The sequence below is a fragment of the Anguilla rostrata genome, chromosome 5, assembly GCF_018555375.3.
Source record: "Anguilla rostrata isolate EN2019 chromosome 5, ASM1855537v3, whole genome shotgun sequence".
In the NCBI taxonomy this organism is placed as follows: domain Eukaryota; kingdom Metazoa; phylum Chordata; class Actinopteri; order Anguilliformes; family Anguillidae; genus Anguilla; species Anguilla rostrata.
Window position 1 is genome coordinate 19,579,680 of NC_057937.1, and position 27,086 is coordinate 19,606,765.

A 27,086-nucleotide genomic window follows, 5' to 3' on the forward strand; every position below is an offset into this window, starting at 1 on the left:
TCTCACTAAACTCCTGAACATGCTTTAGTCACCACTGCCACACACTGTACACCCCATTCATCTGAAAACATTGCCTGTTCTGACTTGGAAGTCTTTCTCAGGTTTTCTTGTCAAATTTATGTATATGTAATAAACACACAAGGAGAAACCATTGCAAGAAACTACACAATCACAAAAGAAAATCAAAAATAACAAAACAGAACACAATTACAGAAACAAAATCATTTTACCATGACAGTAATCCTAGTCCCCCCCCACCCCCTACCCCCCATTCACTGTACATATACAACTCCCCAACTCCCCAAATGTCCTGGAAACCCTGAACATTATCCACCAATGTGAAAAATACTAAATCAGTGAGCAGACGCTTGTGAACAAGTCAGCTTAAAACATGTACAGGGTCCAATGATGTACAGTGCGTGGTATGCTATGGCATTCAAATGCTCAATTGGTATTAAAGGGCCTAATATGTGCCGAGAAAACAATCCCCACATCATTACACCGCCACCACCAGCCTGCACCGTTGACATAAACAGGATGGACCCATGGGTTCATGGTATTTATGCCAAATTCTGATCATAGTATCTACATGCAACAACAGAAATCGAGATTTGTCAGGCCAGGTAACATTTTTCCAATCTTCAGTTGTGTTTTACGTGGGAGCAGTGTCAGCACACTGTCTCTCTAGTTAACCATTAATACATTTAATATGGTTCCTGTAATGTTTTGATAAGAGTACGTCAGTGGTTGTTGCATGTGACCACAGATAAAACTGCACATTGTGCACATTTTCCTGATTAATATGGTTCTTGTTTACATCATTCCCGACTTATTTATAAGTCATGTGAGCTCTGGCCTACTTATCTATGTGTTACACACGAACATTAACACTGCAGTAGCAAAACACACTCCAATCCAGTAACACACACTTATTTTAAAACCAGTTGCTCATATCTGACAGGCACATCCACTAACAAAGTTCAACATTTTATGCATTTAGAGACGCCCTTGTTTCTGATGTTTATTGCGCAATTTTCTATAAACTCTAGAGACTGTGGTGTGTGAAATCTCAGGAGGGCAGCTGCTTCTCAGTTCATGGAACCACCACTTCTGACACCAACAATCATACCACTATTAAAGTCACTTCAATCACGCGTATTGCACATGTTCGGCTAAACAACAACTAAGCCTCTTAAAAATGTCTGCATGCTTTATATACACTACATGGCCAAAGGTATGTGGGCACCTGACATCCAACATCTCATAAAAAATTATGGGCATTAATATGGAGTTGGTCCACCCTTTGCTGCTATAACAACCTCCACTCTCCACTCACTCCACTGGGAAGGTTTTATACTAGATGTTGGAGCATTGGAATTTGCTTCCATTCAGCCAGAAGAGCATAAGTAAGGTCAGGCACTGATTGGGTGATTAGGTTGGCTTTGCAATTCATCCCAAAGGAGTCGGACGGGGTTAAGGGCATGGCTCTGTGCAGGCCAGTCAAGTTCTTCTACACCGTTCTTAAGAAAACCGTTTCTGTATGGAGCTCGCTGTGTGTGCGGAATCATTGTCATGTGGAAACAGGAAAGGGCCTTCCCTGAACTGTTGGGGTAGCACAGAATCATCTAGAATGTGTTTGTATGCTGTAGCATTAAGATTTTCCTTCACTGGAACTAAAGGGCCTAGCCCAAACCATGAAAAACAGCCCCAGGCCAAGGTGAATCCAGACACTTTTTGTCATATAGTGTACTAAGTTGCACATGATTCACTGTTTGGCAGAGCAGGATATTTGCATTAACAAGCAGGTGTACCTTATAAAGTGGCCACTGAGTGTGTGTGTGTTTGTGTATATACACACACAGTATGTTTGGGAGAAAGACATATTTTCTTGATTTGGGTCTGTGCCACAATTTTCTTTTTGTACTCAAACAATTCACATGGTTAAGATTCTCAGCTTTTATTAAAGGGTATTTTCTTAAGGTTTCACCAGAAATTACAGCACTTTTTATACATAGGCCCCCATTTTGGAACAAATTACTTCACAAGTGTTTTTGATTAGTCAGGTTCAATTGCTTCCTTAATGCAGGTAAAATAAATCTTTCAGTGTCTTGTTTTGATTCTTGCTTTTTTGTGAACATAAGTACCAGATTTGTGCCAATGAAAGTCAAGGAAGCTATTATGAGGCTGAGAAATAAAAAGAAGCACAGGCTAAATCTTAGGCTTACCAAAAATCACCTGTTTGGAACATCATTAAGAAGAAACAGATCACTGGTGAGCTCAGTAATTGCAATGGTCCTGGTAAGTCTAGGAAGACCTCTACAGTTGATGTTCAAAGAATTCTCACCATAATGCCCCAAAACACCTGTCTGACAGATCAGAAACACTCTTGAGGAGACAGGCAAGGATGTGTCAGTGATTATGGTCTGCAGAAGACTTCACAAACAGAACTACAGATGCTAGACGGCGAGATGGAACCCTCTAGTTAACCGCAAAAACAGGATGGCCAGGTTACAGGCTGCCATGAGGGCCCTAAATGAGCCTGCAGAATTCTGGGATAAGGTCTTGTGGACAGATGAGATCCACAGTCACTTGTATAAAGTGTGGAGGCCAAAGGGAACTGTCCAAGGTCCAGAGCATCCCTCCCCCTCATCTGTGAAACATGGTGGGTGTGTTATGATTTGGGCATGTATGGCTGCCACAGGTACTGGCTCACTTTTCTTCATTGATGATGTAACTGCTGATTGCAGCTGCAGAATGAATTCTGAAGTATACAGAAGCATCTTATCCACTCAAGTTCAAGCAAATACCTCCAAACTCATTGGCTGGTGCTTCATCCTACAGCAAGGCGATGATCCCAAACATACTGCTAAAGCAACAAAGGAGTTTCTCAAAGCCAAAAACAAGATAATTCATGACTGAATCCAATTGAACATGCGTTTCTTATGCTGAAGAGAAAACTGAAACAGGCAGTAGCTAAAAATGACTGCAGTAAAGGCCTGGCAGAGCACAACCAGGAAGACGCTCAGCACCTGGTGATGTCTACGGGCCACAGATTTTAAGCAGTCATTGCATAAAAAGTTCTCACATTTCTATAGTGAAACCTAAGTATATAAAATACCTTTAAATAAAAGCTGACAATGTGCATGTTAACCACATGTGAATTGTTAGATACCAAATCTAAAATTGTGGAGTACAGCCAAACCATATATATATATTATGCATTAAAGCTAACAGTCTGCAATTAACCTCCAATACACTGGAGTAAATACTAACATACTGCACTGTATATATTTATCAATCTGTAACAGTTCTATAAGCTCTTCTGTGTAGCACCTGATGCCTGTGAACTTCAAGAGGACTTTTGTGCTGGGTAACCACGGTGACGTGTTTCAATCTACAGCAGCTGCAGTTGTCAGTCAGCTGTCAGGGAACTTTAAATCAGGAATTTCAAACTCAAATCCTGGCAGGCCGCTGTGTCTGCTGGTTTTTTTTAATGTGTTCCTGCACTGAAGTGCTTAATTTAATCATTGATTGACTAAGGGGTCCAAACACCTTGCTTCTGAAGCCTAAAATGGAAGATCACCGAGCTGCTTTCAGTGTGTTTTCAGTTAATCTAATGGTAAATGTACATGGTATCACATTGTACCACAAAATAACCACGGAAACGAATGCTTGGTGAAACTCCAGAAAACAGGTCACAGAAAAAGAAAGGAAATAACTGAGAAACCTCATTGTTTCACAATTCAAGGGCTTTAATGCAATAAGACAAACCTGGTCATCAAAGTGACAGGCATATTTGGTACCATCTCCATGGAGACCAGACCAAAGGACAGCATTTAACACTGTTCTACTCAATGTACAGAGATAACAATAAGACAGGAGAACAAAGCCATTCTTTTTACCCCTCAAAACAATGGTGTAAATTGTGTCTATTACTCGAAAGCGTTCCACACAATGCCTTATGTTGTACAGACAGAATGTGTACAGTATATACACCCTTTTGTCTTCATGGTCACCGACTAACCCTACAAAAACCTTCCTCTCCACATGTTGAGCACCTGCAAGCAACTCTCATTTCTTCAGAGGGAGACAGGCCAGTGTTAGTGTTCATACTTCAGAATCCTTTTCGGAAATATTAAATAAAATTAAATAAAATTAAAATGAAAATAAATACATACAGTGGGTAAGTAATACTGCTGGCAAACATAAACATTGTCATGACTGTATTGGGTTGGGAGTACCTGACAGTCTTGCTGAGTGACCATCAATCCACAAAACATTCAAAACACTGTAGCCAGGTTTTCTTCTGTAACTACAGCAGGCACACATGCACACACATAACCACACGCATGTATGCACACACACACCTATATGTATGTAAATACACATACACCTACAAATATACACGCACGCACGCGCACACGAACGCACGCACGCACGCACGCACACGCGCACACACACTTCAAGGTGCTCCTTACACTCATCTATCCTTCAGAAATAAACGAAGCACAGAAACAAGCAGCAGAGGGGAGACTGTGTATGTCTGAGAGACATGGAGAGCACAGTCCATAAACAAAGACCATACAAAGTAACACGCTCCTTCCTGCTGGCACACGGTAGTGTATAGACAGTCCAGATTAGAGAGACAAGGGGGGAGTGGTTAGAGGGCTGAGGTTGTGGGTGGGATGCTTTTGGTTCCGCCCTCTTTATCCCTCCTGTCCAAAGTCCTCAGTGAACTTCCTAACCTTCAGCAGGTCCTCGGTGTTGACTGTGGGCCGCGTGGTCGCCAAAGACCGCAGCATGTCCGACTGGAACGCACACAAACAGACAAGAACGCTCAGAATTTTAAAACCCGAACGGAACTGAACTCAACAGACGACTGAGTGTGGCCAATTACATACATTGGCTTGTTGCACTACATTACCCAAACACCACCTAGAGGAGCCAACGCTCCACAACGCAACCATGAATCTCCCAAAACACTAAACCTAGCAAATCATTCAGGATGAACGTATGGTTGAATATGCGGGAACTTCAATATGCAACAGAACATTCTGTATAACACGCTGTATAACCCCAGGGATGCCAACCCTTGTCATAACACAATGAATAATGTGATGCACACATATGCTACTGTCACATTTAACCCTCCTGTTCTGTTCATTTTTTAGGTACAGCAAAAATGTTCCCGGGTCAATCCCTATACAGGGGGGGTTTGCAAATACATGAAATGAACCATTTTCATTTAAAATGTTGATTACACTAATTAAGGCCAGTAGAAGAAGTTTCATACTGAAAAAATAATTTTAAGTATTTTTCCTAGATTTTCAAACTTTAAAAAGGGTCAATTTGACCCGCAACATAACAGGAGGGTTAAGCAGATTTAAGTACAAGTAACACATAGGAAATTACTGTTCCAAAGGTAGCCAGGTTACATACTGTCGGGGTCTGAGAATTCTCTAGATCTAATGACAAAGTTGTGCACCAAGCACACAAAAGCAGTTTGTAAGTGTGCATGCATTTGTTCGTATGTTGGGTATGAGTATTAGTGTGAACAGTGTTTGAGCGTGTGTGTGTATGTGAGTGAAGGTGCATGAGTGTGTAGGGCTAGTGTTATGCGTGTGTATCTGAGTGTGTGAGTGCCTGTGTGTGTACAAGCATGTTTTTCTCACCATGCACACAATGGGCTCCAGCAGCTTGTCACTGGGCACCTCCATCCAGGTCATCTCTATGGCATCAGGATCGCCGGGGGAACAGGGGGTCAAGAGGTCATCCACCATCACTGAACTGTTGCTCCGAGATGGACCTCTAACCTGGGACAGGAAGGGGAATTGATTAAAAAGAAATGCAATACCACGCAGTCTCTTAAAATGATATAAAACTCCTCTCGTTTTTAATGTGGGCATTTCCCACTGTTTCTAACAGAACCTATCAAGTACCAGTACAGCATTTTAAAATACTGCAGCATGTCCCCGGTAGTAAGTTATCAAATTTAATTAAACACGTGAATGTCGTTTGTAAACATCGCTGTCAATCATTATCTGGGTGTAATTAGTGGAAATGACTTTATCAGCTTAGATTATTGAGGTGGTTCAAATGGGATCATTGAGATGGGGCTTGACAAAGAGGCTACTGTGACCTCTAGCTGGCGGAGGACTGAGGTACAACGCGAGAAAACAAGAGGAGACAAACTGATGTCCCTATGTATGGTGGATAAGGGGTGTGCGATTTCACCTTTTTGAAATGCGTGGCAGACTGCACCTTCCTGACGGGCTGCATCAGGGCGTCTCGTACGATGACGCTGATGTCGGCGCCGGAGTACCCGTCCGTCTTTCGGGCCAGCTCCCGCAGGTCGACCTCCCCCAGGCTGTGGGGGGTGTTGCCCAGGTGGAGCCGGAACATTTGGGCCCGGGCCGGCTCCTCCGGGAGGGGGATGTAAATGCGCTTCTCGAACCTGGAGACGCATCGGACCAGTCAGAACACAGGCAGCCACATCCGCTCTCAACACGACTCTCAAATCACTACCTAAAGACCTGCAGACACTCATCTGTCTAACAACTGACTCAGTTATCCTGGGACAAAAAAAACTGAAAAGAACAAAGTAATTAAAAACAGATCAACTTGTGACAAGAGAAGGGGTAAATTTCATTACAGTTCAGCCATTTCAGGAACTGAATTGAAAAAATCTATCCCCAATGTTTAGTGGAGACTTTTCTAACTGGAATTTGAATTAATTTCGTGAAATCGTTGAAATTAAACAGAATTAACCCCAACCATGCTAGTGGCTTGCTTAAAGGTCCAGGAAACTGGATTCAAATTGTGGTTATATTCCCCAGAAGTGACAACTGATTATCTTCTTAATATTTTCTTCAAGTTTTTAATCCAATTATAACCATTAAATTGTAAAAAAAATAAATTAAAAAACACTATTAGATGTATTGTTAGACTATTAGATGTATTAGATATTGTGACCTATTCGGCAGATAAGGACAGGGTGGGTGTGTATTCTCTGGTCATTAATATTCAAATCCGTAAAACACCTCATATGCAAACTATTCCTAGGTTAGTGCAAGGTGTCTGGTGCAGTAACACTACACTACCCGACAACATGAAAGAAAGCAACATAAGCTAGGCTACACCATCATATAGTTAAACCAGCAGGTCATTCAATGCTTAATAATTTTGTAACACTGAGCTACTGTACACTAACATTAGATTTGACCGCAGGCTCAAACTCCGGAAATTACACCCTAATAAAGAAGGGCTTTAATTCCACATAACTAAGCTTGAAAGTTATTTCATTATCGCTAGCTAACGTTAGGCCGAGCATCACAAGTAGCAACAGTTTGGAGGGAGGGAGGGAATGCAAATGTATTAAAACAACATAAGCCAAGAATTCACAGATTTCAATTTCCTGGACCTTTAAAATTCTGTACTCCCTAATTTTGCATCCCATCCCATCCCACTCCTTCTCCAGTCTAACCCCTGACCTTCTGCGAATGGCAGCATCCAAGACCCAGGGTATGTTGGTCGCTCCAAGAACTAGGATTCCGTCGTTGTTGTTGCCCACACCTGTCAAATCAGAGATTGGCATGATGAGGCCACATGCATTTCAAGGCTCACAATGCAGCCAAGAGGACTGGTTCAAAGTGGCTTCACTGGAGAAGTTAGCAACTGACAAAAGGCTCTAATACAGACTGCAGAACACGCATAATACTGAAATGTTTGAAACCTTTAAATGGACGTTGAAATACACCAATTTAAAGAATTTTTATGTGTTACTGATGAAAATAGTTCAACATTAATATTTGAATAAAATTACTTTCACCTTATTTAAATACACAAATGATACATCTCCTTTTCAGTGATATGCTTTGATTTTGGATTCTTTTTGGAACTATTCTTGGTTGAGCCCTCCTCTCCATTAAATACTGACTTTTGCACATTGTATTTTCTAGCAACAGTGCTTCTTCATTGAATTTTGAGAACACAGTATTTCACATTTTTTCTATCATTGGAAAGTGTTAGTCCAGTAGTTTTCATTTAAAACTCATTAGTTTTGCATCAATGATAATAAATAGCTTGAAAAGGTGTGCTGGAATTAAAATGTTACGTTTTTTCATATATGTGTGTATTTTCACTAACTAATCAATATTGTCCATAGTTAAAGTAGTTATCCATAGGTAAAGAGGAGTGATGCGATACGAATGCCCCTCAGTGGAACATATATGCTGTTGTGTGAACCAACTCCCCTTCTCCAGAATAAACCATATTGATAATTTATGGTACCTGCCTCTTAACTGGAATCTAATGGGTGTTACTGCGTATGCTACTTCCTGTTTCGATCTGCGACTGGTTAACTGTCAGTCCGTATCTACTCTATGTCCATGGGAGGAGTGACAGGAACTGGTCAGTCCATATCTACTCTATGTCCATGGGAAAAGTGATAGGGACTGGTCAGTCCGTATCTACTCTATGTCCATGGGAGGAGTGACAGGAGCTGGTCAGTCCGTATCTACTCCATGTCCATGGGAAAAGTGACAGGAGCTGGTCAGTCCATATCTACTCCATGTCCATGGGAGGAGCGACAGGAACCAGTCAGTCCGTATCTACTCCATGTCCACGGGAGGAGTGACAGGAACTCTCTCTCTCACCCTGCATCTGCACCAGGAACTCAGTCTTGATTCGGCGCGCCGCCTCGCTCTCATTTTCGTTCCTCGAGCCACACAGAGAGTCCACCTCATCGATGAAGATTATAGAGGGCTTGTGCTGCCGGGCCAGTTCAAACAGGTTCTTCACTAGTCTGAGAGAGAAAGGGGGGGGGGATATGGCAGGAAAGAGATTCAAAAATATTGACAGAGAGACAGAGTGTTGGTAAAATGTGTACAGGAGGTCAGTTAGTCTCTCACTTTTCACTCTCTCCCAGCCACTTGGACATCAGGTCTGAGGATGAGACTGAGAAGAAGGTTGAGTTGTTGGCCTCCGTGGCGACTGCCTTGGCAAGGTAGGACTTTCCTGTTCCAGGAGGGCCAAAGAGCAAGATCCCTCGCCAAGGGGTGCGTTTACCTAGACAGACAGTTACCTAAATTTAGTCAGGTATGCAACAGTTATTTGCTAAGCATTCTTGCACTCTAGCTTCCATCCAGGGTGTTGCTTCTCTTTCACAAACACGTCTTAAAGAAATGCAGTCCATATTAACAATGTTTACGTCTGTGGACATATGCATGGATTTGTCTCACCTGCGGAATCAAATATATGGCTACATCTCATCTTTGAAGACAGGTTAGCGATAAGTCACCTATGAGAAGCTGTGTGTGTGGGGTGTCTAACCTGTAAAAAGGTGCGCAGTGAAATTCACACGTAATAGTTTGGCCTCGCACGTGAAACAGTTCACGGGAATGCGCATTTCCCGCGAAAGGGTATGTAGGGAGGTAGTGTCCCACCTGTGAAAAGGTGAGGGAATTTGATAGGCAGGATGACTGCCTCTTTCAGGGCCTCTTTGGCGCCTTCCAGTCCAGCTACGTCGTTCCAACTGACATTGGGCTTCTCCATCACGATGGCACCTGAGAAAAGAGAGGAAACATTCTAAACCACAAGCAACTCAACCCAAACCACGAGCAACTCAACCCAAACCATGAGCGACTCAACCCACGATGCCACAATGCACATGCACAAAGTCATATTCAACCTTGGCGGTGGGCATTATCTGCTCCTGCAAGGCCAGTACCCCACCAACTACATAATGCAGGATTCACCGATAGACTACATTAGGTTTCATTTATGGACACAAGAACAGTCTTAAGCTACACATGAGCTTACTGAGAAATCTGTAAATGACTGGGTACAATAAAAAACAAAGGGAAAAGTCGGTATGAAACCCAGAAACAGATACTACTCTCCTAGCCTTTTCTTGTTGAAACTGCACTAACAAACATTTTCCATCACAACACTGCGACAGACACACAGACAGAGAACACTGACCCATCAGCTGCTCCTGGAGCTTCTTTCTCTCTGGGTTTTCACCCTCACTGTCACTGTCACTCCTGAAGAACACACACATACACACAAACAGTGTCAGACCACCCTTGTAAATAAAAGCGTGGGTATTCAGTTTGTCGTTTAGTATGTATATGTGGCTATATAGTGTCTGTGTGAGTGTTTGTGTATTCGGACATGCACTGTGTGTTTGCGTGTGGTGTACATATGTGAAGATTTGCAGCGTGTGCGCCTGCAGTTGTGGGTATGTGAGTACATGCAAAGTGCATGTCTGTATGTGCACGTGTGTGGATATGCAGTGTGCAATTCTCTGTACTTGTCATTGTTCTGTGCCTCCTTCACTGGCTTCTTCCCCTGTTTTTCCTTGTTCTTCAGGTAGTCCTTCAGCTTCTCGGCTCTGTCCAAGTATTGCACACACTTCCCCCGAATGCTCTCCTTGGCCTTGTCGCTGTGTGCTTCGTCTAGGGGAGGCAGCAAGAATATAAACCCCAAATTAATTTTCCAGTCTCTACACCACAAGTACTTGACTTCTGAAAAATTTGCCACATCAGAAAGAAACATACATTTTTTTCTCATTACTAGCTATTCAAAATCATAAAACCCCACTCCAATTTAATGGTTATCCTCGCCCATTCACATACAGTACATCACACACACCAGAGGCAACCAACCCAGCTCCTTGAAATTAACCATTTTATAGGTTTTCGCTCTAACCTTAACATGGTTAGATGGTAGATATCCAGGAATAGGATTTGTCACCACCACTGATAAAGAGTCATCTATGACAAGCTCTGCCAAGGGTAGGTTGTGTGAGAAGAGGGGAAATTTTTTGGCTCATATTTTTTTTTTTTTTTTTGCTAATAACCCCATCTCCAATCTCCGTGTACGCACGATCCGAAATGCCAAGCTTACACTTGATGGCGTGCAGGAAATATTCCACGGCGTGCTGGTATAGACGCAAGGCCTCTTCATAGTTCTTCGCCTTGTCCTCTTCCGTGGCTTTTGTCACCAGATCGATCGCTTTCTGCATCACACAGCGAGTTACACAATTTCTCTAATCTTAATTAACATTAAAACACACAAAACTCGCCATAACCAACAATGCACAACCATTTAACTTTACCTAAAGGTTAACAGCAAATAGCAACTAATAAATATTGGGTGCCTAGAAAACTATCTTCGACTGCTGACCATTTATCATTTGGCATTCACGAAGTCATAAGCCATTCACAAATATGGCCTGATCAGGCTCGAATTTAATCAGCTATAAATCTAGAACGTTGACGAATTAAACTAACTCACGTAATACATTTAAAACGCTGAAAAAAAATCTCTAAGTGCACAACAAAAGAGTGTGCACAGTCATGTACCAGCAGGGTAAAACAGCGAAATAGACAAATCAATGGTAGTACGACTTGAGTCACCAAGTACAGAATCAAGAGAAAAGCCTTCAGTTCATAATAATGTATCACGAACGCAGCTATCATAATTAACAACTATTACTAGCTACATAAATTATAGCATTCACAAGTTTGCTTGTAGCCATAAATGTTTAAGTGACAAAATGTTAGCACGCACTTATACTCTAGCTAGTTCTGTTTGCATGTATTTTAGCCAATGGCACAGGGCTCGCCAGATATATATGATTTCTGTTGTCTTTACGGTGCAGTTATATCTGTTTCACACAAATGCGCATGGAAGCTAATCCATGACAGCTTTGTTTAGCTCGCACCGTTACAATTAGCCCAATACAATAGCCACTCCGCTAGTGTAACGGAAAGATAGAAATGAATCTGGATAAGTGACCTGTAATGTAGACGTTGTCATTTCATCTCACACCCTTTAAACAAGGAATCTATTAAGTGTAGTATCTGATTCTTGAAATTCCGACACTGTGCGCGTACGAATATCAAATTAATCTTAATTTTTACGTTTTGAAGACGCTAAGGTACACACGCGAACGTAAACAAGACAGCTCAGTGTAGCTGAAAACAGTACTACTTCCAGTCGACAGTTTCCGGTGCACACTCCCTGTGAAATTATAACAAAATAAAAGACGTTCATCAATCATCTGAGACTGGCAGTTCTGGTTTAACGGTGTTAGCCCAACACTGATTAGTTCCAGTTGTATTAGATTTAGTATCTGATGAAAAATACGTTGTTATCGTATAAAAAAGTTACTCACACATACAAAGCACTGTCTATAAATCATTCATTAAAACTGACAAAATCTAGGCCTGCTATTACAAGTATTGATGTCAAAATTTCACCAAGTTAGAAACAATATTGGCTATTTTACCTCACACAAATTAAACAAACTGTATTCCAAAGCAATGCTACCCAATATTTCCTAAATTGTTTCAAGTAACTTGGCCCTGTGTGTACAAGCGTACAGTAGCCTACATTAATGGGGCAAATCTGTGTGTGGACAGGTTTGTAAGAGTCTAGATTGATTTAATAGCCCTCAATATGTCTAAGTTTTATATGTATTTATGTACTTATCCACCCGGCCTTTCTGTACCGTGAATGATTGTATGTTTCTTGATATAAATGTCTGTTTGTAAATGTGAATGGAACATGCTACAAGGTAAATGTCTCCATGGGGATAATGAAGTATTCTATATATGTATGCATGTATGTATGTATGTATGTATGTATGCAAATATACAAGAACTTGTACATTTTGTAAAATGAACTTGACAACAAAAGTTTAAACATTTCCTTTCTGGTGGTATATGCTTTCTGTAGATATTCATCAGCAGTTTTACACATTCACTTAAATGTCTTGCATAAGGCAATTTTGTTATTTGACACTTTAATGCGACACAAAGTTTGAATAACCACATTGTCAAATGGCAAGATTAAAAAAACACAGGGCTAAGTTACTTGAAACAATTTAGGAAACACTGGGTAGCATTGCTTTGGAATTCAGCTTGTTCAATTTGTGTGAGGTAAGATAGTCAAGTTTGTTTCTTGTAACTTGGATTAATTTAATGGCAGGCCTAGATTTTGTCAGTTTATATGAATGACTTATAGACAGTACTTTGTATGTGTGAGTAACTTGCCATTTTTGTACGTTACAAATGCATTTTTCATCAGATATCATTCATTTTCACTGTGTTTGTTATGAGTAAGTAATAATAGTAATTCATATATAAATGTAGGCTATTACAGACATTAATACACATACATGCATGCAAACATACATAGCCTACATTCTGAAAGAAACACATAAGTATGGATTCAATCATTTTTCCTTTTCCTCTATGAATGACAAATAAATGAAAGTGTATGTCATATTTAAGTCATATTTGTAAATGGAAGTTTTTTTAATGGGCTATTGTACACAACAGACCTACTAATTGTTTGTATGACGGTAGAGAATCTATAGGGCTAGCTAACATTCATTTAGAAATGTGGCATTGCAGGTTAGCTACAGTAGCCTAGTCAAAAAGTTGTTACAGGCGCAGCAGGGAATGTAAATGAAAATAATTTTATTGTTTGCCTAATTGTATATTTAAGAAGAACTGGCTATATCTAATGCATTTTGAGAATTATTTTGAGTATTTTGAAAATCAATCGTGGTATTGATAATCAAGGAAAATGAAAACTGGTTGCAACAGTTAAAGTGGAAATTTTTCACTGGACCAATTTTCCGATCACCAACCACCACTGGTTATGTTTACATTTATATAGACTTTTGTGATCTAAATTAAGAAATGGCGGTTTTTTAATGTAACATTTGGTTTTTATGTAACATCTGTCACATTTATGTATGTAAATTAAAATTATTTTAGAATGTTAACAAAGGGCATGATTTAACTGGAGTACAACTACTTTTATTTTGAAAAGCTGAAATAGGAAGTCGTAAATTTCCAGGTTCAGGAAGCTCCTCGAAAACTACACAGCTAGCTAGCTTCTGCAGTATTCCCACCCATGTCCAGCTAGTTGAATGCGCCTCTTGTCTTTGTCTTGCAATTGTACTATCAGCGAGTCTTCATTTATTAGCCTAGTTTCCTACCGTTGTATTTCTTCTAGCTATATACGTTAGAGGAAGATGGGCACCAGAGACGATGAATACGATTACTTGTTTAAAGGTAAGGTTAAATACATTATTTGCTATATTAACTCTGGTCGGCTAACAATATCTGGTTAACGTTATTCATGTCTGATGTCTTGTGACATTGCTACATAGCTAGCTTGCTAAATGAAACATAGAGGATAGATATGCGATTTGCTAGCTAGCTTTGCTAGTTAGTCATATCGAAAATGAATAAATGATCAGTATGGATGGGGACGCGGCGAGTGACAGTTAGGTGATATTGCTAGGTTGCTACGTATGAGGTATAGCCATAACCAATCAATTATATTGCGTAGAATGTGTCGATGAAAATTTGTGAATGCGCAATTAGCTACGTTAGCTAGTTAGCATGTTTACATTCTCAAGCTTGTAGCTGCGATGTCGCTTCTATCGACTCTCGGATTTTAAAAGAAAAAGGGATCATGCTAGCCAGTTTTCTTTAGCGTTTCTAAACAAAGCAAGGGATGTGCTATCTTCCTCCTACGGCCGACTGTGGAATCAGCCTTTATATATTTTTGTTTTCCCAGCTACTGTTCTTTTATTTGATCTCAAACATGGGAATCTCGCACGCCCTGAAAACAACCACTGCTGTGTTGTTAGTTTTTGTTTAGGGAGTATTTATTGTCACCTTAGCTAGTATTTTAAACCTTCTTGTAGAACATCAATGCTCTTGAATTACCATGGCCGCCCTGTCTTCCAGAAGCGTTACAGTGTTACAGTAGTTAAACATTGTAAAAAGTGTAAATATTTTCCTTTCCGTAATTTTTATCGATACATAAGTCAGCTGTATACAAATAATAATTCAGTAATAAATCACCTGGTGGGTACGTATTAAACACTGTTTATTGACGACATTACTTCAATATTGTATACGTATCATGGTCTCGGTAAGGTCAGTCTTATATTTAAATGACACTATCATGTGCTTTTATTTATTTTCAGGTTTTGTTTGCAGTTGCTTTTTGCTCTGTCCCATACAGCCTACCAAAAACCCCATTAAGGAAGTTGTAGCAGTTTGTTACAAAAGGAGTAACATATTCTATCAGTTGCTGTCTGGTTGTGCATCCAAGTCCTTTTGCCTGAGAGAGAACTATGGCTCCATTGTTGTGCAGTGCCAAATGTAGACTATTCAACAATGAATGGAAACAAATGTCAATCAGTGAAAGCATTTAGTATTCTTTATATTTTTAAGAGAGGGGCATCACTACAGTGTGCGCATATGTTTGTTTGTGTGTTTCCTGATAAGTCAACCTAGAGATTTCGTATGTGCAAATTCAAGTTGGCTGGTCAGATTTGTGCTCAGATTCAGGCTTGTACAGCACAAGCTGTTTTCGAAAGGTTCCTCTTCCCGCTGTGAATTCTATTTATGTATTGCTGCCCATACACAAATGAAAATTAGGGTCATTTTTAAACTAACAGGCATGACATGTTGGTAGTGTTTGAGGAAGTCTGTATAGCATCTACTACTAAACCAGCTTGTGCTGAAAATTAAATGAGAGTCTGTGTGTTCTGTATACATATCTGAATGGTAGGCTAGTTCCAGACAACACAAACGTCAAGTAAAAAGAATTATACTAGATATGAAGCAATACGAAGTCTCCAAATATTATTTATTGCGCTTGGTGGTTGTTTGTACTTTTGCATGTTTATTAACTTCTAAATCCTTGGTGAATAGTGTAGCTGAGACTGAATTGATAATATATAAATATATAGTAATATAAAAAGAATTGATGCCAGCAGGAGTGCATTTTGCATTATGTGGCCAATATTGTATTTTTTGTATTGCTTATTGATTGATGGACTATTGCTGGTTTATAAGCCAAGAGCTAAAGGAAAAATGTTGTTATATCTAATTGTGAGTAAAGGCATCTCTTCTATGATAACATTGAAAGTCCTCCTGAGCAAACTCAGTCTCACATGTGATTTTTGGCATCACTTCCCATGTTTTTTTTTCACTAAAGAACCTGGGCTTCAAGGCTGTTCATCTGGGCTACCTCAGTACAGCTGAATTGTACTCTTGGTACCATTTTGTTATGTGAGTGTACAGTTATTGAGTGTGAAATTATAAAGGGGTGATTTTTCATCTCCCATGCATTTCAGGCAGTTTCAATGTGCCTTTTTCAGCAGAGTCACATTGGAGTGTCTTCCTTCTGGGAAAGGCCCATGTGACTGTACAGTAGAGAGTTAAAAGTACTTTAGAGCATTTGCCACTTTCATCATCTCACCTTAGGACTGGGGCCAGTAGTACTCTGCTGACACTGTAGCCCTCACACTGCTGGTAGTTATAGTTTTCTTGCTGCTTATGTTTGTAGTCCTTTTAACATTTAAGTTTGTCTTTTTTCCTGGGACTTAAAATAAATTAAAAAACCTTAGGGAAGTAGTAGCAACTCTGTCCTTTGGCCATTGCAGTGGTGCTGATTGGAGACTCGGGTGTGGGAAAGAGTAACCTGCTCTCGCGTTTCACACGGAACGAGTTTAACCTGGAGAGCAAGAGCACCATCGGTGTGGAGTTTGCCACCCGCAGCATCCAGGTGGATGGGAAGACTGTGAAGGCCCAGATCTGGGACACCGCTGGGCAGGAGCGCTACAGAGCCATTACCTCGGCGTGAGTATCTCTTATCTCTGCTTCAGCCTGACACTGTGTCCTTCTTCCCACATTCAACTTGCACTGGTGTTAATCTATGCAGATTGTTGACTGTTGAGTACTCTGTTCTTTCATGCTTATTCAACTCAATACAACTTGGTACAAAGCAAAACAGTTTCCATTATCCAACCTGGGGAATTTATGCTTGCACATGATGAGATATTTTGATGGTGCTTACACACTCAATTAGACTGAGATGATAAAGAAGTACAATGATCTGGGTATTCATAGTTATGACTGCTTGTGATACTGTAACGTAATTGCAGTTATATTATAATTTTGTATAACATGGATGGCTGAACCCAATATTTGTTTTTTTTTTACCCCTGTTGGGATTTGCCCATTCATCCCAACCACCTCATACTGTCATTACACCAGTTAATTGACACTTTTCTGATTGTAAGAACTGGTCTCTTCTCTTGAAACCTTATGAAAATAGTACTTTGAAGACTTTACATAGCAGTACTTGCCCTTGTTTTTTTTTGCCATTTTATGGGCCAGGATAAGGTCTTGTTTGTCCTCTCTTAATTTTAACTTGCTGACATTACCCTCCCCCCTTCAGCTGTGATCTTATCATTACATACAGGCCGCTATGACGCACTGATCTTGTTAAAGGAAGGTTAGCGCACGGCTTGTTTCACTGAGAGGAAGTAAAGATTTGAATGTGTGATAGGCTTGTTTTCTGTCATGTGACATGATGCGTGCCATCACTGTGGCACCCAGGTAACAAGGGTTAGGTCCCCCCTTCTTTGGCTGATGCGAGGCGACCCTGAGTTAGTGTTCTTCCACCAGTGTTCTTTTTGCATGCTATAACGTGAAGCCTGACTATTTGAGCAATGGACAGACTTTGTGAGACCCCTCCCTGTGTGTGTCACCCGTGTGTATACCTGTGTGAGACCCCATGTGTGTAAGCTGTGTGTTATCCATCTGTGATACCTGTGTGAGACCCCTTGTGTGTAACCTGTGTATGTCACCCATGTGTGTGAGCTGTGTGTAATCTGTGTGGGACCCCATCGGTGTAACCTGTGTGAGACTCCACGTGTGTAACCTGTGGGTGAACCCCTGTGTGTAACCTGCGTGTAACCTGTGGGTAACCCCCTGTGGTCTTGCACAGCGTTTCCTACCCGGCGGGGCTTGCTACTTTGTTGCTACTCGGCAGCCAGGCACCCCACCGGAGTGTTTCTCCTTTTCATTTATTTTCTGCTTTTGAAATCCTCTGCCTTTTGGCCGAGTTTCCTTCTGTTTTGCAGTTTCCCTGATTTGCATGTATTATTTAATAAATACTCATTTTCTTACCTAAGTACCAGAGCCACTGTGTCTTTTCATGTTATGGTTGATGTCAGGGGGATTCCACCGTAACACTGCATTATGTAACTTCCGTGCCCTCTTCGTGTGAGACCGTGTGTGTGAGACCGCAGTGTGTAACCTGAATGTGTTCCCTGTGAGTGAACTGTGCGAGCAGCCCTGTGTGTGACCGCAGTGTGTAACCTGAATGTGTTCCCTGTGAGTGAACTGTGCGAGCAGCCCTGTGTGTGACCGCAGTGTGTAACCTGAATGTGTTCCCTGTGGGTGAACTGTGCGAGCAGCCCTGTGTGTGACCGCAGTGTGTAACCTGAATGTGTTCCCTGTGGGTGAACTGTGCGAGCAGCCCTGTGTGTGACCGCAGTGTGTAACCTGAATGTGTTCCCTGTGAGTGAACTGTGCGAGCAGCTGTGTGACCCCAGTGTGTAATGACTAGAACTTGGAGCAGTGTGTGACGCTGTGTAACCTGAATGTGTTCCCTGTGAGTGAACTGTGTGAGACCGCAGTGTGTGACCGCAGTGTTACATGCTCAGATACTATCGGGGAGCGGTTGGGGCACTGCTGGTGTATGACATCGCCAAGCACCTGACCTATGAGAACGTGGAGCGCTGGCTGAAGGAGCTGCGGGATCACGCCGACAGCAACATCGTCATCATGCTGGTGGGCAACAAGAGCGACCTGCGCCACCTGAGGGCCGTGCCCACCGACGAGGCCCGGGCATTCGCAGGTGCGCACGCACGCCCCAACACGGACACACAGGCCCTTCACGTGTGGACATGCGCACTTAAGCACGGACACACGCGTTTACATGCAGACACGCCCACACTCACATGCAGACACGCCCACACTCACATACGGACATGCCCATGCTCACATGCAGACACGCCCACACTCACTTGCAGACACGCCCACGCTCACATGCGGACACGCCCACACTCACATGCAGACACGCTCACACTCACATGCGGACATGCCCATATTCACATGCAGACACGCCCAAATAGACATGAACACATGGAAACACACACGCTCGTGTACAGGCACACGGTTCTTGATGTCGATTGTGGAGTTGCTGTTGCTAGTGTTGGGGTTTGTTTAGCCGGTGGTGCTGTTGATCTTGGTGGTGTTTATATTTGGCATTGGTTGTATTGGAGGTGGTGGTACTGGTGTCTACTACTGTGGGGAGTGTTGTTTCCCATCATTATGTTGGATTCCACGGCACCATAATATCATTTAAAACAAACCCAATCAAATGACAGGCAGCTGTAGACGAACCTGTGACACAGCAATCTTCCTATAGTCTTATCCATCTGTCTTTCAGAGAAGAACGGTTTGTCCTTCCTTGAAACTTCAGCCTTGGATTCCACCAACGTGGAGACGGCCTTCCAGACCATCTTGTCAGGTGCGTGTAATGAGATTTTCTTCTCTGCAGCAGATTGCATGTCGTATGGCAGCGATTAAATGTTGTAAGTCACGTTGTTCACTGATGTAAATAACATTACCTAAAGCCATTTTCCAGCGTTACTTACATGGCGTATACAGTGTATACGTATTTTTTTCTATTCTGTTCATACAGCAAGTTATTTACTGAAACATGTCAGGCTGAGTACCTTGTTCAAGGGCATAGCACCATTATTTCCCCTGGGAATTGAAACGGCAGTTCTCAAGGTCTCGTAACCACTGTTCTTCCCATGCAGCATATTAGCATGCTTGGCCTGGAGAAACTGCAGAGTCTGTGGCTGAGCTCATCCCCTCATTCTGAAGTCTGCGCATTCACTGATGTTAAAGATCACAGATGGCTGCATGTAATTCACTGTGCCCATGTCACCCAACCTACATTCCACAAAAATGAAGGGAAGCTCACCCTAAAATGCTGCCTCTAGCACAGAGCCCACTCTGGCTGATACAGCCAACAGGGAGAGTCGTCCAGTGGATGCACAGGAACACGTTTAACCCCTTCATGCAAGCCCCCTAGTGGCCTGGATTCCAGCATCCTGAAATTGCTCAGCTCAGGCATTCAGTGCTCCAAACTATGAGTGGAAACGACAAACTCTGTGTTCTAATTTTATTAATAGACGATACATTACAACTATGGCAAATACAGAGCTTGTAATCCCCCCGCAATCTCATCTGCAACTATACTCCCGAAGTATGACACACTCGACAGTGGCGTCTATAATGCAAATTGAGTCCATAACAATATTCTTTCACCACCAAAAATGTGTTTTTCGTTGTAGCAACAAGATAAAGCCAACGATAGCCTGAAGGTATGCCAATACAGTGGTTAAAAAATTCTGCTCCCTGAATAACGAAATAAAAGAAATTCTTGTGTAATTATACCATGCCAGTCTACTAGCAATATCTGCGACTAAATATGGAATGAATATACAATCTTACCATTGGTTTTACATATAGAGATGTCCCTTTCAGTGTTAATTTGTTGTCTTGAGCTTTCTCTTTGCAAATAGAAAGTGGGGGTAGGCATTTACATTGGCGGCACACAAAACCCCACTGGCTTTTTATGTCATTGTAACTCTTTCCAGTGTGTGTGTTTTTTTCATTTGATTGATAACTATTTTGTTTAGTAAATGACAGTATAAGCTTTCCAGTGGTGTATGGCACATCCCATTCGAAATTTATATCAACAATTAAGTAACTGCATGAACTTTTTTTTGTTAATTTTGTAAGATTTTGTTAATTTTGCCAATTCGTCAGCATGGCTAAAGCAAATTCTTGTCATGCAGATATGCATTTGGGGAGTAGGTCAGAAGAAGAGAAGGAAGTATGAAGTCTAGGGAGAATACATATGAACGAATGGCGAAGATGTTTGTAGTACTTCTTGTAACATTTTAATTATTTACACTGTGTTTTATTTTTGATATTGTTATATCTGCATTGGTCATAATAGACAACTGCCTTTACGTATAATGCTGAGCGTACTTGTATTGGGGGCTAATTAGTAGACGTTAGTATAAAGGCATTGTTAACGTACCTTGGGCGGAGTTAGCATAGTGGCCTGCTTTGCTACCACTAACAATGAAATTGAGTGTATTTAAAGAGGTTTGTGCTATTCTCTGATGTTGGTATTTCACATACTATCGTGTACATTTTGGTAGGTGGCTCAGTCAGTTATGTTTGATGCACCAGTGTACCGTGAAGCTAGAACATTGCCAACCTTTTTCAGATGGTGGAATATTATTGTAATCCTATTGTACATACTGTAATGTAGAGTATTAGTAACTCCAGGGGCTATACTTGTCACTTAGTAAATTTTAATGAACATAAATTTTCCCTTGGAGTGATCATGAATAGTAACATTTGTTAAATGTTGTCCCATCCAAAAAAAAAAAAAAAACTTAACAAATTACAATTGCATACTTGTATGGAATTTAAGAAGGCATACAAAGGAATGATTACATATTTGGTTGTGTGGCCTCTTTGTACACAACAATGTTTTTGTAAGATTTGTTTTCAATGTTGGATTCATCAGTGTTTTGTAGTCCAGTCTAAACCATCATACGGAGCAGAAAATAATTCTTTAATGTGACATATTAGAATCCTATGACCATACGTAATAGTATAGTAACTCCGGCTTTTGAAAAATAATGCAATATGTCAGTTTCTTATAGTGCAAATAACATAAATTTTCTTTAGTGACATGAATATAACATTATGTTATGTTTATCAGAATTAACACAATTAGATATTTTTAATAGATTTGGAGGCACCAGGGTACTAGATTCATAGATTTTTAGTAGTTCCATCAACATCCATATCACCATCGATTTTGCACACTTATGGTCAAGTAATGTATGATCCAGGAGTTTTACCTGCTTTATATATGTGATCTCTCAGTATTTAATTTCAAACTTAAGGAGAACAACTTCATTTTTGCATTTTTTCCAAGATGGACTACATGTCCAAATGTCAACATCTGACATCCAATATTTCATCCAAAATTATGGACATTAATATGATTATATGATAACATTAATTATGGACACCCTTTACTTCTATAACAACCTCCACTCTTCTGAGAAGCCTTTATACAAAATGTTGGAGCATTGTTGCAGAGATTTTCTTCCATTCAGCCAGAAGAGTATTAGTGAGGCTGGGCACTGATTGGGTGATTAGGCCTGGCTCGCAGTTGACTTTCCAATTCTTCCCAACGGTGTTGGATGGGGTTGAGGATCAGTGCTCTGTGCAGCCCAGTCGAGTTCTTCCACACCGTTCTTGACAAAACAATTTCTATATGGACCTCGTCGCTCCTGGGGCCATTGTTGTTCTGAAACAGGAAAGGGCCTTTCCCTAACTGTTGTGGGAAACAATGAATCGTCTAGAATGTGTTTGTAAGCTGTAGCATTAAGATGTGCCTTCACTGGAACAAAGGGGCCTAGCCCAAACGATGAAAAACAACTCAAGACAAAAGGGTGTCCAGATACTTCTCGTCATATAGTGTAATTATGTCACTTTATTGCTACCTAAGTTGTTATTGTAAATGGTGTCTTGCTTCATTTATGCCATTTTCCAAGTCTATGTGATGCTCACATCTGGAGCCTTACATAGCACACTATCTGAACGGGTGGGAATTGGCCAGATTTGGGATCTGCGCAAAGGGGTATCATTGTCATGATTTTTGGTGTAGTGGCACCCTGGTCTGTGTGGTGCCTCTCCCATCATGCACTACATGCGGCCTGACCTTCTCAGAAAGCTGTTATGTCACAAAACTAAGTGTGTGTCATTAACCAGTGACTATAGGGCAAAAAGTCAATCAAGTTCTACCTGCTTATTGTGCAGGGTAATGTGTCCTTTTTGTGTATTTGGTAGTAAAACTGGAGTACATTATTGTGGAAACCTGCAGGTGGCGCTGGGCCCACTTTGTGACGTGTCTTCGCCTTCTTGCCCCCCCCCCCTTCTTGCAGAAATCTACCACATCGTGTCGCAGAAGCAGATGTCCGATCGCCGGGAAAACGATATGTCTCCTAGCAACAATGTGGTGTCAATCCAAGTGCAGCCCACTGAAAACAAAGCGAAGATGCAGTGCTGTCAAAGCATCTAGCCTTCCCCCTTGCACCTGCTAACCACACCCCTTCCCCTACTAGCCCCACCCCCACCCACCCCCTGCCCCGCCCCGCCCTGCCCCTCTCTTTTAAAAGACTTTGGCAGCACTGGGATGCAGACGCAGGCTCGAGCCCGGACGTGGCCTGCGTCCGGAGCCTGTGACCGCCCACTGTCTGGGCTGACGTAAGCCCTCCTGACGTCGCCTCGCTCCAGTAATTAGACATGCTGATCTTCACAGAAACAACTGTCTTAATACCTTATCTGTGAATACTTTTTTTTGGCCAATGTTTTGTTTACATTGTGCGGTTTGTCTGTTCGGCATTGTCGTGACGTGAGTATTTCCCTAGATGCTCCCTGCATTGTGATCAGTTTTGGTGATGGTGTGGTGAATTTTTCGACTGAGAGATATGAGTGTGTTATAGTGGAATGTCCACACAGACGCAGGAGAGGAGGGTAAGCACTCTGCTATATCTGAATGTCCACAGAGAGAGAGGTCAGTACTGTGTGTTAATATTAAACGTAGAGCGAGGTCAGTGCTGTGTGTTAATGCTAAATGTACAGAGAGAGGTCAGTGCTGTGTGTTAATGCTAAATGTACAGAGAGAGGTCAGTACTGTGTGTCAATGCTAAATGTACAGAAAGAGGTTGGTGCTGTGTGTTAATATTAAACGTGCAGAGAGAGAAGGTGGTGCAGTGTGTTGGTCAGGTACTATCCGCACAGTCTGACTGAGCATTTAGAACTGCGTGTTGTGGAGAGTAATATTTCACTCCCTCGCAATTCTACCGAGGTGCAAGAAAAAATAACAAACAGCTGGTTATCACCATATCAACCACTCTTAGGAATGGAGATTAAAAAACATCTATACGGTTTAAGAACTTAAAGCCAAATGTATTGGCTCTTTTGAAGGCTTGCTTTTAAAGTGCTTTGGCTTTCTGTTCGTAATTTTTAAAAAACTATTTACAATATTTACTTTGTTTTCAAAGAGTGGCTGAATTCCTTATATCCAAAAGTGAGTATCTCAACGGAGGGGGAGGTAAATGCTGTGTGTTGAGGGAGAGGGATCAGTGCTTCAGCATGTCATTTCAACAACTCCATTTCCTCCTCGTTGTGTGCGCATAATTGCATGTTTTAGCTTGGGAACAGGAAATGAGGGGATCCATTTTTAGCACTGAAAAGACTTCCAAGATTGAATAGAGTCTGTGTGCAACCGCAATTAACACAGCAGTTTAACTGACAAAGATTTGTAATTGTTTTGCCTTCTAGCATCGCCCATGCATTTCAGGCAGGTTCACTGTGCCTTTTTTTCCTGCATGGTTTCACATGGGAGTGTCTTCTCATCCCACTGATGCACCTACCACTAGACTTATGAATACCTCTGTAACCTTACGGATGCAGTTGGACCCCCAAAACCACTTGAGTGCAAACATGACTGTGAATATCCCACTGCAACAATTTTATAGTTTGGGCTTGTGGTCTTCTTGCTTCTGGGACTTGTAGCCTGTGACTGCAGACAGCATTGTACACGAAAGCTCTTTCTTCAGTAAGGCCCTGAGATAATTTGAGCAATCCCACTGTATGAACTGAGATATCCCACTGCTAGCATTTTTAGCCCTCTCACAGCTTGGGCTTGTGGTCGTTTCACTCCTGGGACTTCTAGTCCTTTCATTGCAGATGGTGTAGGGTGCAGAGGCTCTTCCTTCAGTAGGGCCCTATAACTATTTAATGTCTTGACAGCTATAGCCATCCCGCTGTTGGGACTTGTAGTCCTCGGCCTGCAGACAGTATATGACACAGGAGCCATTCCTTGTGCTTTGCCCACCTCCCTGTGCAGAGCAGAGGAAGAAATGTTTGGATAGCAGCTCTCCTTAAGCAGGGTCTTCATTACAGAGCCCTTGGGACACTGAGCACAGCATTTTAGGGGCATTCCATGGTAAAAGTACCCTCTACGAGGAACCGAACACCACAGCATGCCCTGTGTATACTCTGCAGGGAAATACAGGCACTGAGTGCATGACATCAAGAGAGCTGTGTAACAATGCCAGCTTTATCAAGATGACCACTACATTTTCTTTTATTCCAGTGGAGGATGGGCGTCGTTACCTTAGAAGGCCCCAGGAACACGAAGCCAGTTGTTCTCTAGCGGTCTGAGCCGGGAATTCGGTTAAAAGACGTAAACACCTTAGCCAAGCAAGCAGAGGCTATTTATTCGTCAGCGCTAAATCTGTTTACTGCAGGAGAGCCTTGTCTAGTGCAGCATTCTGGTCTGTTCTCATCGGGCTGACTTCCCAGATGCCAAATTAATAGCATAAAAGACTGAGCAGTGTCCAGACTGTACTGGGTGGAGACTCTGTGCAGGCTGCTGCCCCTGTGCCAGCCAGAGAGGACCTTTCTGAGATAGTGAGAGCTCAGGTCCTTGTTTCCCATTGGATGAACAGACTGGACACACCCACCCAAACCTAGGCATTGATTACTCATGAGGGCAATGGTTCCCAAACTATCAGAGGGGATGAGGCAGGTCACAAAATGTAAAGAAATAAATGTATATAATAGACCAGTGGTCCTCAACCCTGGTTCTGGAGAGCTGTAGCATGTGTTGGTATTTGTTATTTTTTAGAACTTGATTGGTCTGTTGGAGCTGTGGATTAGTACTCTCCTCTCATTGTTCTTGGGTCTGATCTGGTTATGGAATTGAAGATGAGAATGAAAATCAACAGACCCTGTGACCCTCCAGGGCCAGGGTTGGGGACCACTGCTATATTGTTTTCATAGATTTTTGTACTGGCTAGGTTATATTCAGTACTGGTTATAGTTGTTGCACTAGTTTTAATGTACAATCGGTTGTTCTGACGCTTGAAACATTTCAATCTCATATTTGAACTAACATTATGCTGCATTTTAAAAAGGGGTGTGGTCACAGACAGTATATTCACTCATTCAGTAGGTCATGGCATTTGAAAGTTTGGAGACCGCTGGCTTGAAGTGTTATTAAATTAAAGTAAATTGAGTACATTTATTTACATTTATCATTGATTAAAGGATAATTTAAAGTATATTCCATCACTGGGTGTGGCTGGGTTTGGTGAAATGTAGGTTGTAAGTGTAGGCAGGGTCCCTTACCTGTGATGGTGTGGCAAGAGGGTGAGGTTTCTGGGTAAGATGTCCCAGCAATGACAGGGGGAGTGAAACTTTATGAACCCCAGAAAACTGGGCTGGATTTGTTGCTCCAACAAATCTAAATCGATGGCTATGGAGAAGCGGCATCAGTTGAGTGGTTAATATGAGTATGAATATGAATCGGTCATATTTATACCCTTTTAAACAAGCTTACAAAGATGATTGACAGAACATTCACACCCATTATCCCATTTAAGAGGTTCATGAAGCGTCACTCCCCCTATCATTATGCTGGACCGCAGGTCCGTGGCAGGCGGTGCCAATGATGAGAGCCACCAGAGGGCGCTGTCCTGGCCATTGCTCAAGCTTTTATTTACATTGTTCAAGCTTTCCTTTCCTACGGTATGACAGTGGCCTTGTCAATATCCTCTTTCCAAGTGACCTCTTTTGTTTTCAGTGTGTTTAAGTGTACTGTATCTACTGTGATTTCTGTCTGTTTTTGTGTGTGTGTTTTTTTAAGTTCATTCCATCCACTGAATTCTTGTTGAAAAGTGCAAATAAAATAAACATTACCATTCAGTTGAGAGGGGTTATTGATGTGAAGAATTATTAGAAACTCGCAGTTGGGGAGGTTTGTCTGTCTTGTGTATTACAGTGATTGCTTACACTGTTACTTAAGGGATTCATACTGGGGGCTTGAGGGAAGTCTCTCCCGTTTCCAGGAAGATGTCACTGAAGAAATGCTGACCTTATTAGCATATTAAAAGCAAGATTTTTTTCCCACTGCTGTGTATTCAGTGGTAAAATGGTACTGATATGGGATACATTCTCAAAAGAACAAAGAGCTAATTATTCCTGTGATGGAGCAGTACTGAGCCCTCTGTGTGT

The 27,086-nt window shown here is 41.7% G+C and overlaps 2 protein-coding genes across 3 annotated transcripts; one reads left to right on the forward strand and one right to left on the reverse strand.

Moving 5' to 3' along the window:
• Positions 1-3,731: 3,731 nt before the first annotated feature.
• On the reverse strand, positions 3,732-12,007 carry LOC135254936 (vacuolar protein sorting-associated protein 4A). 2 transcript variants are annotated; one of them, XM_064335548.1, is made up of 11 exons: positions 11,803-12,007; positions 10,909-11,020; positions 10,313-10,457; positions 9,982-10,043; positions 9,444-9,563; positions 8,910-9,066; positions 8,655-8,803; positions 7,491-7,572; positions 6,235-6,454; positions 5,673-5,813; positions 3,732-4,808 (listed from the first exon to the last, which is right to left on the reverse strand). In XM_064335548.1, the coding sequence occupies exons 1-11, from the start codon at positions 11,821-11,823 to the stop codon at positions 4,707-4,709; spliced, it is 1,311 nt and encodes a 436-aa protein (XP_064191618.1). In that variant the 5' UTR covers positions 11,824-12,007; the 3' UTR covers positions 3,732-4,706. The 2 variants fall into 2 exon arrangements, with proteins under 2 accessions (XP_064191618.1, XP_064191619.1); XM_064335549.1 differs by lacking the exon at positions 11,803-12,007 and adding an exon at positions 11,299-11,775.
• A 1,888-nt stretch (positions 12,008-13,895) lies between these two features.
• rab11a (RAB11a, member RAS oncogene family) lies at positions 13,896-26,782 on the forward strand. The gene is made up of 5 exons (XM_064335550.1): positions 13,896-14,093; positions 16,487-16,682; positions 18,557-18,750; positions 19,345-19,425; positions 22,946-26,782. The coding sequence occupies exons 1-5, from the start codon at positions 14,054-14,056 to the stop codon at positions 23,080-23,082; spliced, it is 648 nt and encodes a 215-aa protein (XP_064191620.1). The 5' UTR covers positions 13,896-14,053; the 3' UTR covers positions 23,083-26,782.
• Positions 26,783-27,086: the final 304 nt, after the last annotated feature.

What these genes read in the sequence shown, in the direction of transcription:
- LOC135254936 (XM_064335548.1), bottom strand. Translation starts at nt 11,823, where the DNA reads ATGACAACGTCTACATTACAG. An exon ending in TTTCCTGCACGCCATCAAGT is followed by an intron (nt 10,458 to 10,908) that starts GTAAGCTTGGCA and finishes TGCCTCCCCTAG; the next exon opens with ACGAAGCACACAGCGACAAG. An exon ending in TGGAGCCCATTGTGTGCATG is followed by an intron (nt 4,809 to 5,672) that starts GTGAGAAAAACA and finishes TGTGCGTTCCAG; the next exon opens with TCGGACATGCTGCGGTCTTT.
- rab11a (XM_064335550.1), top strand. Translation starts at nt 14,054, where the DNA reads ATGGGCACCAGAGACGATGAATACGATTACTTGTTTAAAG. An exon ending in CGAGGCCCGGGCATTCGCAG is followed by an intron (nt 18,751 to 19,344) that starts GTGCGCACGCAC and finishes TCTGTCTTTCAG; the next exon opens with AGAAGAACGGTTTGTCCTTC. An exon ending in CTTCCAGACCATCTTGTCAG is followed by an intron (nt 19,426 to 22,945) that starts GTGCGTGTAATG and finishes CCCTTCTTGCAG; the next exon opens with AAATCTACCACATCGTGTCG.